This window comes from Drosophila busckii, chromosome 2R (genome assembly GCF_011750605.1).
Source record: "Drosophila busckii strain San Diego stock center, stock number 13000-0081.31 chromosome 2R, ASM1175060v1, whole genome shotgun sequence".
NCBI classification, from domain to species: Eukaryota; Metazoa; Arthropoda; class Insecta; order Diptera; family Drosophilidae; genus Drosophila; species Drosophila busckii.
In genome coordinates, this window is record NC_046605.1 from 10,625,223 (window position 1) to 10,639,290 (window position 14,068).

The 14,068-nt window shown below is 44.4% G+C and overlaps 1 protein-coding gene across 5 annotated transcripts; it reads left to right on the forward strand.

Annotated features, from left to right (window-relative positions):
* The first annotated feature begins 375 nt into the window (after positions 1-375).
* Positions 376-13,765, forward strand: LOC108596863 (protein 4.1 homolog). 5 transcript variants are annotated; one of them, XM_017983011.2, is made up of 16 exons: positions 376-609; positions 5,569-5,623; positions 5,867-6,066; positions 6,125-6,570; positions 6,630-6,782; positions 6,842-7,200; positions 7,259-7,383; positions 7,679-7,804; positions 8,623-8,794; positions 8,854-8,903; positions 9,204-12,107; positions 12,266-12,487; positions 12,607-12,711; positions 12,798-12,956; positions 13,183-13,293; positions 13,353-13,764. In XM_017983011.2, exons 3-16 carry the CDS (start codon positions 5,920-5,922, stop codon positions 13,416-13,418), a joined length of 5,145 nt encoding a protein of 1,714 aa, XP_017838500.1. In that variant the 5' UTR covers positions 376-609; positions 5,569-5,623; positions 5,867-5,919; the 3' UTR covers positions 13,419-13,764. The 5 variants fall into 5 exon arrangements, with proteins under 5 accessions (XP_017838500.1, XP_017838504.1, XP_017838502.1 ...); XM_017983012.2 differs by lacking the exon at positions 7,679-7,804 and adding an exon at positions 8,185-8,211 and having other exon boundaries at positions 381-609; XM_017983013.2 differs by lacking the exon at positions 12,607-12,711 and having other exon boundaries at positions 379-609.
* The last annotated feature ends 303 nt before the right edge of the window (positions 13,766-14,068 follow it).

Sequence of the window (14,068 nt, forward strand, 5' to 3'; positions counted from 1 at the left end):
GTTGGCTGAAACGCCGTCGCAGGCAGGAAAAAAGAGCCAACAGAATTGGCAGCAAATAAAAGCAACTTGTGTGTGTGTGTGTGAGCCATTAGCCACTGCAAAATTGCGCGCAAATTTCGGTGCTTAAAAATAAAACAGCAAACGAAACTAAATTCAATTTATCTAATACGATTTGTGCAGTTTTCATACACCCACGCCTATAAGCCACCAACGCTGCCCTCTCCACCAACATCATCATCATCACCATCACCATCACCAGCTCCGTCCCCCCACACCTACTAAATCTATTCTCTCTACAACGCTCTCATTCACTCACTCACTCACACAATTCTCTATTACTCACTCAACGTAAATTTTCAACAGGTATTCAACGACGACAACAACAAATTGTCTTTTTTCGTATTAAATAGAAAAAAGTGGCCAAGAATTTGTTTATACATACAAACGTGTGTGCAATTGAATGTGTGTTGTGTATTTAATTTGTGTCCAAGCGAATAACGACGTATTAAATCAGTGTGAAAAGTGAAAACAAGCGAGAAAAAGCGCCGCAAAGTAGTCAACGCCTTCTTCCTGTGGACTAACAGCAATCGTCAAATTCCAAAGCGCCAAGTAAGTAGCGCACAGCAACTGCAACAAAACCCATTATTAGCTTTAACAATACACAACTTTAAATACTTTTTTTTTTTGGGGCTGTGGTCGAAGCTATTTTTTTTTTTTTTTTTGTAGTTGCCTGCTTCGTCTTCGTTTTATGTTTTTGACATACACACGCACACACACACACACACACGTACACATGGCGAAGAAGCAGAGCAGAGCACAGTATGACTTCATAGCTTTGGCAGAGTCACACGCACGCACACATGCATAAAAGCTATGCGAGCAACAAACACTCTCCCATTTAGAATCAAAGAGCGAGAGCGCAAAAAAAGAGAGAGGGTTGGCGTTGTAGTTGTCGCTTAATTTTTTTCTTTTTTGGCCCCGCTTTTCAGCACGTAACTTCTTCATGCCTTTGCAACTCGCAGTCGCACTCGCAATTGTGTTTTGTTGATTTTCCCACTCTCTGTGTATCTTTTGTCGAATTTTGTGTTTTTCTCAACTGTTTCGCAGTTTGTTTTGACTGCAACGAGGGCTGAAAATTCTTATTGTACAAAGGCAACCACAACAACGTAGCCAAGGCGACGAACGAATTCAAAACATTCAACACATGCAACTGATCAGATAAATTCACACATACATATGTAACTACTAAATACATTAGTGTGTATGCTTATTTTAATTACTATGCAAGCCGCAGAAGCTTTTATGAAATGCGTCACAGCATAGAACAAAGTTTGCTGCTCTTTTTGGGAACGCATAAATAATACGAAAATAAACAGCGCAAGTTGGCCAAGAATGTGTTGTGGCAACGTCATTGCTACCAAAATAAACCCACTTGCTGCCCATGTGAACCAAACAGAGCTGAACCGATCGTTGAGCAGGTTATAATATTTTCTTATCTCAGCCGCATATTGGCATTTATCAAGCCAAAAGGAAGCCAAAAAGCTTTTCGGGCAGCAAACATATGTAACTGAAACTGATAAGACGCGTTAGTAGTAGTGCCGATAAGGTCGCGACTCGTTCCAAACAAAGCGTTTTTATGAGTTATGAATGGCAGGTGACTCGCAGGCTCTGGACTATGCGTCATCGTCGGTCTAGCTGGCTTTTCACTTACTACTGCGGCAAAGTGCTGTGCGGAAAAACTATAGAAAGCCAAATTGAACATGAACGTGGGATTTGGAACAGTGGCGCTTGACCTAAATAAAGCGCTCAGGCCAGCACGAGCAGCAGCCATCAGTTTACCATAAAAGTCAACTGGACAGCAGTGTGCAGCACAAGAGAGCGAGAGAGCGATAGTGTGAGAGCGGCAGCGCAGTTGCATTAGAAACCGGTTGGACGTTAAGAAATTGGCTACAGAGCAGACAAACAAATAAACGAAACGAGCAAAGCAAACGTTGCGCTTGAGGAGTGCCAACAACTTAATGCTAATAACTGTACAACTCAACGAATAACCAAATTACAACAACAACAACAAAATTATAATAAAGCTAGCGAACGCTGCCCCCAAGCTACAGAGCAAACGACGCGACGTCACGCAAAGCAGCGCTGCCTGCTGCTGCTCCAATGTGGAAAACCTGAATTTGTTGAGAGCTGCCGTTTAGCTCCCCCCGCTGCCCCCTTGGCCGCACTAGAACTAGGTGTGTCGTTGAGCGTTAGAAGCGACTCAAGAGCGAGAGCGACTCAAGCGACGCTCTTAGCTGCCCAAGTCTGGCTTACAATTGAATGTGCGGCTCAACAAAATTTGGGCCAAAAGCACGCTGCGGCGTTGCCAGATCGCTGCAAGCGACAAGCTGCCTAACAAGCTACTAAGCAACTACATAATTTATGTGGCTACCACTTGATTAAAATATATATATAGTATATATATAGCTAAGTGTGTGCAGCTATTTTCGTTGCAGCTTTCCCCCCACGCACACGCGCCACGCACCCACTCCCATTTTTTCGCATTGAATTTTTCTATTTTTATTTGTTTGTCGCATCGATTTTTATTATTATTGCCGCTGTCTGTCGCTTGGGGTCGCTATGATTTATGTACAGCCCCAAACTCCCCCTAACAACAACAACAAACCAGCAGCAGCAATACACCAGCTAGCTCCAAACCGCCTGCACTTCTCATCTGTCCAAAGTTCGTTGGCCATTGTGTGTGCTTTAAATAGCCAAATGACTTTTTTTTTGGGGCGTGCGTGTGCCGGCTGCGCTGTCAGCAGCGGCAGATCAAAGCCGGGACAGCTGGGCAATTAGTCAAGCGCCATTGAGCGCAGAGCTGCAAAAGCTCAGTCTTCATCATAGACATATATGGCAGCCCTAGTTTGAAGCTAAGTAGATTGCATAGACAAGTGTCGGTTGAGCCACTTTACACGCTGGTCAATAACTTGCGAATTGGAGCGGATCTGGCTTATCGGCTGACGACTGCATTAGCCTTGCTATAAATTTGATAAACAAATTGCCAGCTATAAATAGTTGTGGTTACAATTGTAATTTGCGAAAAGCAAATCTAGGCGGGCATATCGATTGACCCATTTCATAGTCGAAAAGTTCTCAGAAGTAAAAAATAAAGTTGCACGCACATGGCTAAAGACTTTTGGGGCTACACTGAAAGAAAGCAAGTGTAAAGATACTTTTGGGGCTACACTTAAAGAAAGCAAGAGCTGAAAGTTAACTAAAGCGAATATATATGCAATTAATTTTGAAGCCAGTTTTAGCTTTAAAAAGTCAACTCAATGCTCTACAAATTTATTTATCACAGATTAGTAATTTTAGCATGAAATTTAAAAGTTTTATCGCGAATTCAATACTTTGTTGCAATTCGGCAACTTTCTATGAGTTATGGCTTGTATATTTGAAAATAATTTCTGCCGCTACAGATTCTGACACATTCCCCCCACATGTTTCCCAATGGGGTTATTAACGGAAGTGCGGGCTAGAGCTACTCGTATTATTGTATAGAATTTATAGGCAACGCTTGGTTGATTTTGAATAGCTGAGCAACGCGTCTATAAACAGGAACAGTTTTTGAGGCTGGGACAGGCTGCCAGTGAAAGTTCAACTAACTGAACAAACACTCAAAGCTAACAAAGAATATAAATATTGCAAACATTTCACACCCACTAAACACACAGCCCCAGGCAGAGAGTCGGAGTCGAGTGGAGTGCAGACATAATAGAAACAGATGACATAATGGCATGACGGAATGTTTGACAGGAGCAGGGAAAGTCCAACAAGACGTGGGGGCTACAGAAAGAAAGCGCAATGTGTTCTTAGTCAGCGCTTGATTTAATGTAAATTGAATTTGATTTAAGTTGTATTTCATTAAATTTAATTACGCTCAATTGAATTGACCGCCAGCTAAAGAGAGCGGCATGAACTTTAACCAAACAAACAAATGTATATAAGTATAGAATATATATATAGCTATAACTGTATGTATATATAGCAAGTATTTTGAAAGACTTGTGCATAAATTTGCGCTCTCTCGGCATACCGGTCACGTTTGTCTTGTCCGGTTTGTTTGTTTGATTGTCTCTGTGCCTCAGATACATTCTGCTGTATGTAGATACATTCTTGTGGCAACATTGCCATGATTAGAGCAGCACACACACACACCCAACTGAGCGTTTGTGTGTGTATTAGTTTGATGATGATGAATTTCACCTCGACCTCCTTCAATTGAAGCGTTCTCTGCTCACTTTTTGTTATTGTTATGCTTTTTGGGTGTCGGCATCTTGCAGACGCAATATATATACCTATATATATATATATGCTGCAACAATTTCAATTATTTTTATAGTTATTGACTCTTGAGTTCATATTGGCGCTGATGTCATCGTTAATGCTTTATAAAAATAAATCATACGCGCTGTAATCTCATTACAATTGCTGATTAAGTTCGCTTTGCGAAATTCTGACGCTGATTCATGCCACAAAATTCTCAGCTCAACTCACTCAAGTGTGCCGCACATCACGTATATAACAGCAATTGTTTTTTATTTAAAACTAATTGTATACTGACCCAAACTCTCGATGATGTCAACCCACAATGCGCGACCTTCAGCTACAGGCAGCAGCTTGCCCCGAAAAAAATAAAGAAAATGCTTTTAATAAACAGCGCAGCGTCTAAAAAGCATATTATAAAAATTAGCTTTTGTTTTTGGAATTTGCAACACGCTTCTAAAATTTGTATTTCGTTATATTTTTGGTAGCGTCTGATGGCGTCATCAGTTCTGAAATTGTGACGCGATCTCTTTTGTATCTTAGATCTGCGTCTAACTTGAAATGTATATAAACTTTTTATAGATACAATTTTTATGCCGCCGCCGCCGCGTGTTTTATGTTTGCGTAGCTTCAAAACTGGTTCAGCTACAGCTCCAAATTGAAGTAAGCGCAGCTACTTTTCGAAATTGAGAATTGAGCGCAAGAAATTTAAAATCAATTAAATGCTTAATTGATGCAGTTCATTCAATAAAACGCAACTTGAGCAACAATGCTGAGCTAAACGATAGCAGCACTTTCTTATTATTTTAATATTTATTTATTTTATTTTTTGCTTGCGGCTGCCGCGCAACGGAAACGGGAATTTGATGCTGCGCCTCATTGCCTTGCCGGCTTATATAACGTAATCTACGCAGAATCCAGCTCAAGTGGCTGCTTATATATAAAGATATATACATATATATTTTATTGTATTATGTCATGACTGAACTTGAGCTTATTTGCATGCCAATCTGCCGCTCTCTTTTATATTAGTTGGCAAACTTGCAACAAAAACTTTCACTGCGACACAATTTGTTTAATTTGTGTAATTAAAACTTTGTGTGCTGCATTATTAAAAATTGTGTGAAATCTTAGTTATAATTCAAATAAATAAAGTACACGCGCCTAGTTTATGTTAAACGCTTTCGCTAGTTAAATTTCTGCCTTAAACTTTCAATTTAATCAACATATTTTTTGTATTTTTTTATGTGTTTTTTACAGTCTAAACAGACGCTGAGGCATTAACGCTGCAGCAAACTATTCGAGCTCGTTTCAAGTAAGTTTGACCAGCAGTGTGATTACACTCACACCCGTATGTATTCGCACTCGTTTGTCATCGCATGATGTCATCATTGCCGCCGCCTTTGGGGTGGCTACAGCACAAATGTTTGCTTGCAATTTTGTGGCAAGTACAGTCTTAGTTGCAACACTCACGCTGCTGGCGCCACTAACCAATCAAGTGGAATGGCATTTTGCACTTCCGGCTACTCAACTAACGCTGTCTCTTTCTTGCTTGCAGCATTCTAAGTGCATCATCCAGCAAACTGTCTGCGTAGCTGAGCGCCCAATACGATGCCGGCGGAAATTAAACCATCCGCGCCCGCTGAGCCGGAAACGCCGACCAAGAGCAAAGCCAAGAGCAGCTCATCGACCTTCTCCAAGGCTGCACTGGCGCGTGTCACACTGCTCGATGGCTCCATACTGGATGTCACCATTGATGTAAGTCAAGTCGTTGCCAATTCAAAAACATTTAAATCATTTATAAATTATTTGTTAGCGCAAGGCCAAGGGTCGTGATCTGGTCAACTCCATCTGCGCTGGTCTGAACATCATTGAGAAGGACTACTTTGGTCTGACATATGAGACGCCCACGGATCCACGCACTTGGCTGGATCTGGAGAAGCCTGTGGCAAAGTTCTTTCGCACCGATCCCTGGCCACTTGGATTCGCTGTCAAGTTCTATCCGCCGGAGCCGTCGCAGCTCCAGGAGGACATTACGCGCTACCATCTGTGCCTGCAAGTGCGCAATGACATCCTCGAAGGACGTTTGCCCTGCACTTTTGTTACGCATGCGCTGCTCGGCTCGTACCTGGTGCAATCCGAAATGGGCGACTATGATCCCAAGGAAATGCCCACTCGCAACTATCTGAAGGACTTTAAAATCGCACCCACTCAAACCACAGAGCTGGAGGATAAGGTCATGGATCTGCACAAGACGCACAAGTAAAAGTCGCAACAGCAGATGCTTGAATAACAAAACTAACTCTTGACTATTTACTTAGGGGCCAATCGCCTGCTGAGGCTGAGCTGCACTATTTGGAGAATGCCAAGAAGCTGGCCATGTATGGCGTTGATTTGCATCCGGCCAAGGACTCTGAGGGCGTCGACATTATGCTGGGCGTCTGTGCGTCCGGGCTGCTGGTTTATCGCGACAAGTAAATGCCGAACTACTTTATATATAAACTTAATACTAAATGTTGTTATTGAATTGCAGGCTACGCATTAATCGCTTCGCTTGGCCTAAGATCTTGAAGATCTCGTACAAGCGTCATCATTTCTACATCAAGATACGACCGGGCGACTTCGAGCAATACGAATCCACCATCGGTTTTAAGCTTGCCAATCATCGGGCTGCCAAGAAGCTGTGGAAATCCTGCGTGGAGCATCACACCTTCTTCCGTCTGATGACGCCGGAGCCCAACACCAGGTCCACGCTATTCCCACGCTTCGGCTCCAGGTATCGCTTCTCCGGACGCACCCACTACGAGAGCAAGGCCACGCCCGTGGACCGCACAGCGCCCAAGTTTACGCGTGCGCTGTCCGGCGCGCGTCTCTCCTCACGCAGCATGGATGGTAAACAAGCGACTTTAATCTTAAATAATTGATAATTAATGCTAAATATTTCGACTAGCTTTGGCTATGGCTGAGAAGGAGAAGGTCGCTCGCAAGAGCAACACCTTGGACCATCGCACGGATCGCAACAATGACATCGATTTGCATAGCCGCAGTCCCATTAAGAAGGACAAAAAGGACAAGGTAACTTAGCAGCGCTTTAAGCTGAACAGTCGATTAGTGCGATTAACTACAAATTTTTGAAAGTTAACTAAGAAGTTACTTTTGTTTACATTTTTATTCTCGGTTTGTCACTAACTCTCTCACTCCACAAACCAAAACACACGCACAACAACTACAAAAATAATAATAACTAATGTTTAACTTTTTGCGAATTTTGTGTGTTTGCCCAAACTCTTCAAACTGCTGCTCGAATGTTCAACTCTTCCATTCAAATCTCCATTACTCACTACCCAAAAAACAATAACCAATAACACAGTTAATACGCGACTCGAGCACGGGCACCGCTTCAGCCTCCTCGCAGAGCTCGCTCGAGGGAGACTATGAGACTCACATCGCTGAAGAGGCGGCGTCCGCAGTTGCCGACCTTCAACCTTTAGACCAGGTTACGCTTTGTTCTAACTCAAAATAAACTACTCGATTGATATTTTGCCAAATTCCTTCAAATATACAAACAATTTTATTTCTTAAGCTTGAATTCCGCTTTATTTAGAAGCTGCTAAAAGGTGAATTCGAAAACCACCTTTTGTCTTATGCCTTCCAAATCGAAACCCTTTCTCTTTTTTTTTCGTTATCTCTGCCAGTTTGCATTTTGTATATTTAAACTTGAATTCCGCTTTATTTACGTGGCGAAAGCTGCTAAAAGGTGAATTCGAAAACCTCCCTTTTATTTTATGCGCTGCCCGTTTGCATTTTGTATACTTCAACTTAATTTATTTAATCTTAATTTTTGTTGCATTTTTATTTTGATTTCATAACCGAAAGCCTATGTACGCGGACTTCGAATTGACGGTAATATAAAAATAATGTACATATAGCTAAAAGAGCTGCAAAAGTTTCCGTCCAATTTCTCATGCGCTTACGACTTTACTATCTTGAACTATATTCTAAATTCTTATATGTTTAGTTTTTAAAGTGAATTTCGCTTCTTTTTAGCTATTAGCATTTGCTTTTAAGTGTGTGTGTGTCCTCCCCCCTAAACATAACACAAGTACAGTCTACACAAAACATGCAATCGCTTATACAATCGCACTTATTTTTCATAAACTGCATATTGAAATGTGTTTTTGTCTATTTTATTTATTGCTTGTAGTATAAAAACTAACTGCATGTTTGCTTGTTACTTTTGATCCTTTTTGTACTGTCTGTGCATAAGTATTGTGACAGCTTGAATTTTACTCATGCCGTTTGTTGTATTAACAGGAGGAAGAGAAGGAGCGTTTGCGCGAGAAGAAGCAGCGTGAGAAGGAGGAAAAGGAGCGCAAGGAGCAAGAGAAGCGTGAGCAGAAGGAGCGCGAAAAGGCTGAGAAGGCAGCTAAGGCAGCCGCTGCTGCTGCCGCTGCCGCTGCCGCCGCTGCTGGTGCTGGAGTCAATGGTACGCCCTTGACTTAGTTGCTTATCATAGCTTGCTAATTTATTTATTTAATTCCACAGGCAATGATGAGCTTAATGACTCCAATAAGTCCGATAAGTCGGGCCGACGCGTAAGTTGCAATTAGTCAATATTTATTTTAAGATTTCGAGATAAGATACAGTGACTAAGTTAAGTCTATGAATGCAATGCACTGATTGCGCTCGATCGATCTTTTGTAAATACAACCCAACCCACCCCACCCCACCCCTTGAGTATCCACCCCAAGTAATCCTAAGTATTTCTAGTTTGTAGTGCCACCCGAAATTATGAGTTGTAACCATTTTAATTTTGTACTTTATCCTCTTTCCCCCGTTACCAACTTTTGATTTCGTTTTATGTTTTGGACTTTTGATTTGTGGGCAATTGGCAGGGCGTTGGTATATTCTCGTCGGGTCGCAAGAGCAAGAGCGGTTCACCCTCCAAGGAGGACAAGAACAAAGACAAGGATAAGGACAAGGAAATGGGTCGTCTTGGTCTAGTTGTTACATCTGGCATGGGCGAGCAGCCGCAAGATGATGCCGCAGCTCAGAAGCAGCAGCAGCAACGCGGCTCCACCACTCCCGGCGTAACGCGTCCTTATGAGTACGCCGTGGATGGTGATGGCAATGCCAGTCCCACGCGCAAGTCCTACACGCCTGGCGGCTTCCGTTACGATCAGGATCCGCACAGTGGCAAGCAGCTGGGTGCCGATGGCCAGGAGCAAATGTCGCCCACATCGCAGCAGAAGAAAATTGGCCTGGCCTTCAACTATGCGCCAGGCAATGAGTCGGCACTGAAGGAGACCGCTGCCAAGCTGAAGTCCGGCCAGCTATCGCCACGCACCCAGGACAAGCTGGACCGCGGTCAGCTGTCGCCCACGTCGCGCGCCAAGCTGCTCAAGGATGCAAGTCTGTCACCCACGACGCGTGCCAAGCTGCAAGGCAGCGCAGTCGATGCTGCTGCTGCGGCGCTGAGCGATGCCCAGAAGCGCAGCTACTCGCCCACCAAGGGCGCTGGCCAGCAGGGCTACACCTCTGGCGCTCCAGGCAGCTACAAGCCGCTGGATCCCACGGCTGAGTTTCTGGAGTCGCAGCGCTACAACAAGGAGCCCGGCTATGTGGGTCCAGCTAAGCCCGCGAGCACGCCCACTAAGGCAGCTGCTGGTGCAGCTTTGAGTGCTGCTGGAGCTGCTGCTGCTGCTGCCGCTGCCAAGCCCAAGAAGAAGCGCGTCAAGATTATGGTCATAACCTCCAAGTTTGATCCATCAACCAAGCGCATTGATGCCGAGAACGGCAGCATTGAGCACTCCACTGGCATTTTGGATCCAGCTACGGGTCGCATTGATACCAAATATGGCGTCATCGATCCCAAGCAGGGCACCTTGGAGGCGCTGAACACCAAGACGGGCAAGAAGGAGCTGTACCAAGGTGACTTGGATGCCAAGACGGGCAATCTGCATTTGGTGCATGGTGTCTGCGATCCCAAGACAGGCCGCGTTGACGACTCCTTGGGTCAGATTGTGTGCATAACGCCGCAAGATAATCCAGTGGTGGAGCTGACTGTCATTACCAGTCGTATTGATCCGGCTACGGGCAAGATTGATACCGTCAATGGCGATGTGGAGCGCAGCTTGGGTGTGCTCAATCTGGACACTGGACTGCTGGACACCAAGTATGGTGAGATTAACACACGCACGGGCGAACTCAAGTCCATTGATCCCAAGTCCGGCAAGATTCTGGTTACCAAGAATGTTAAGGTCGATCCAGGCACTGGTCAGATTACCATACTGGGCGTCATTGATCCCAAGACCAACAAGCTGGACGCCAGCCAAGGTCGCATTATCGAGGTGGGCCAACAGATCGATCCCATTGTGGAGGTCACTTCGCTGGCGGGCAAGTTCGATGCCAAGAAGAACATTATCGATCCCAAGACGGCGCAGGTGGAGACCTCTGGCGGTCAGTTTGATCCCAAGGCCGGCAAGATCGACACCAAGTACGGCCAGATCGATCTGGTTAAGCACACCATTACCTTCACCGATCCCAAGTCGGGCAAGACGGTTACGCGCGATATCAAGATCGAGCCCGCCACGGGTCAGATTGTGCTCAAGAATCAAATCAATCCCAAGAACAACAAGCCCGACAAGGATTACGCTCGCATCATCTCCCTACGCATTGTGCAGCAGCGCGTGGATCCCCAGACCAAGGCGCCCATTTCGCAGGTCAGCGCCGCCAAGGATAAGGACATTGTGGTGGATCCCAAGTCCAACCAGATCTGGATGCCCACGGGCGCCAGTGATCCCAGCACCAAGGAGCTGCAGTACATGTCCAGCAGCGTCGATCCCAAGACCGGCTATGTCATCACCATCTACGGCTATTTGGATCCCAAGACCAACGAGATTAAGAAACAGACCAAGCTAGACCCCAACATGATCAAGATCGAGCCCAGCTCGGGCAAGATCTACACCGCCACTGGTGAGGTAGACAAGGCAACTGGTGAACCGCTCTTCGCTGCCACCCAGGTGGATCCCGAGTCCGGCGAGGTGTACACCAAGCTGGCGCGCGTTGATCCCAAGACCGGCAAGATAATCATTGTGCGCATTCTGCTCATCTCGAAGACCGACGAGCGCGGCCGTCCGGAGGAAGTCGATCCGGCGAGCTGTGAGATCGACCCCGTCTCCGGCCGCGTTCTGAAGTTCAACACCACCGTTTATGTTTACAATATGGTTGATCCCGTTACGGGTGAAATTATACAGGTCGATCCCAATGATCCGCGCTTTGCTGGCGCTCGCACCACAGTCACCCACACCATGACGCTAACGGGCGAAATCGATCCCGTTACGGGACGCATCAAGAGCGAATATGGCGACATTGATCCGACCACGGGCGACATCGATCCCGCCACAGCCGTCACAGATCCCGTCACGGGCAAGCTCATACTCAACTATGCGCAAATCGATCCCTCGCACTTTGGCAAGCAGGCGCAGGTGCAGACGACCACAGAGACGGTGCCCATAACGCGCCAGCAGTTCTTCGATGGCGTCAAGCATCTGGGCAAGGGTGCACTGCGTCGCGACAGCGAGGCCAGCTCCGACGACGACATGACACAGCAATACGCCAGCGAGCCCGCCCACGACATTCTGCTGGGCAGCAAAGTGACCAAGAGCACGCCCACGGTGGTGAAGACGACAACGAAACAGGTGCTGACCAAGAACGATGGCGGCGTTACACACAACGTCGAGGAGGAGGTGCGCAATCTGGGCACCGGCGAGGTCACCTACTCGACGCAGGAACACAAGGTTAACCACCAAAGCTAAAGCAAACCGCATTGACGCTTATTAACTTTTTATTTTTATTTGATTTATTTTTATGCCAACGCCTTTTGCTTTTGTTGTTGTTGTTGTTGTTGTTGTTGTTGTTACTTTGTTAACTTATTGATGGCGCACTAACCACTCAGGCTGATCCCACACCAACTGATTTGAGCGGCGCCTATGTCACCGCCACTGCAGTCACCACACGCACCGCCACCACGCACGAGGATTTGGGCAAGAAGGCCAAGACGGAGCAGCTGGAGGAGAAGACTGTGGCCACCACACGCACACTCGATCCCAGCAATCAGCAGCAGCGCGTCGTTACCCAAGAAGTGAAGACAACGGCAACAGTTACCAGTGGCGACCAGGTGAGATCTCCAGCTCACGCATGACTGCACTTAATGTTTTGCATGAATTGTTTTACTGATTGGTTTCATTTTTATTTTGCATTTGTTGTTGTTGTTGTTGCTGTTTTGGTTGCTATTAGTATCAGCGACGCGACAGCGTGTCGTCCACCAGCTCCGGAGACTCGGGCACACCCATTGATGGGCCTGGCGATGGCTCCAGCTCTATGGTGCGCTCCGAATATCAGGTTTGTGCTTAGCCTAAGCGCTGCATGTTTTAGCTGCAGTTTTCATTTATTTTTATTAATATAATTTTGCATTTTCTTTTGCGCAGAAATCTCCGCTTTATGCTACCGATGGCAACACAACTGGGCCACATGTTGAAAGCACGCGCGTGGTGCTAGGCGAGGATACGCCCGGCTATTCAGGACATGGCGAGATCATCTCAACACAAACAGTGAGCAGTAAAACACGCACCGTCGAAACGATTACCGTAAGTTGCAGTCACTAGTGTTAGTCATAGTTTTATTTTAGCTGATTGTGAGATTTGCTTATGCCGTAAGTAAAACTTTATTTTATAAATGGGCAGTAGTTGAATTAGAATTTTTCCTGTGTTTGTGCGCAATACCACTGTAAATTTCATGGCATTGTTACAAGGTTTAGCTGCTATATACTTTATTTATTTATAAACTAATGCATTTTAATTATTTTGTATGCAGTACAAAACCGAACGCGATGGCATTGTTGAAACCCGTGTGGAACAGAAGATAACTATTCAATCCGATGGCGATCCAATTGATCATGACAAAGCCTTGGCTGAGGCAATACAAGTAAGTTTATTATTATTTGTTATTCGTTATTATTGCTAATTAATTCCTATTGCTTACAGGAAGCGACGGCCATGAATCCAGACATGACAGTCGAGAAGATTGAAATTCAACAGCAAACGCAGTAGTTTTTATAATTAATTTTAATTTAACATACATGAAAATATAAAAAGTAAATGCCGCACATCCCCTACCAATACATATACACATATATACACACACCACACTCACACCACCTACATGCAAACAAATCAAAAGCACAGTACACCTTTTTATACCACATATACTATATATACATACTATATATACCTACGCTCGTTTAGAGTTGCAGCCACATGACTAAAACCGCAAATCAATTCAATTTATTATACGATTTATATAAATGTATTTTTTATTGAGCCTATCCATAACGTCTATATGAGATACAAACAAAAGAAAAAAAGGCAATTTTTGCTAGCATATGTTTATAATTTTTTTTATTACAAAAACTGTTGTTTATAATTACATTTTTTATTATTACAATAACGTAAATGGAATGCGAAAAAAAAAACAAAAAAAAACATAAACAAAAAACTATATAAAATGTGCAAATGCAAAACGTTTAAAATATTTCTAAAAAATATATATATTTACATATATTTGTATACATTGTAAACCACAGTTGCATTCAGCTAATAATAATAAACAAAAACCTAAATGTACACACAATTAATGAATAAATGTGCTTTATTTAAATGTCGACAATCACTTTTTTGTATTCAGACGCTAAAATTTATGA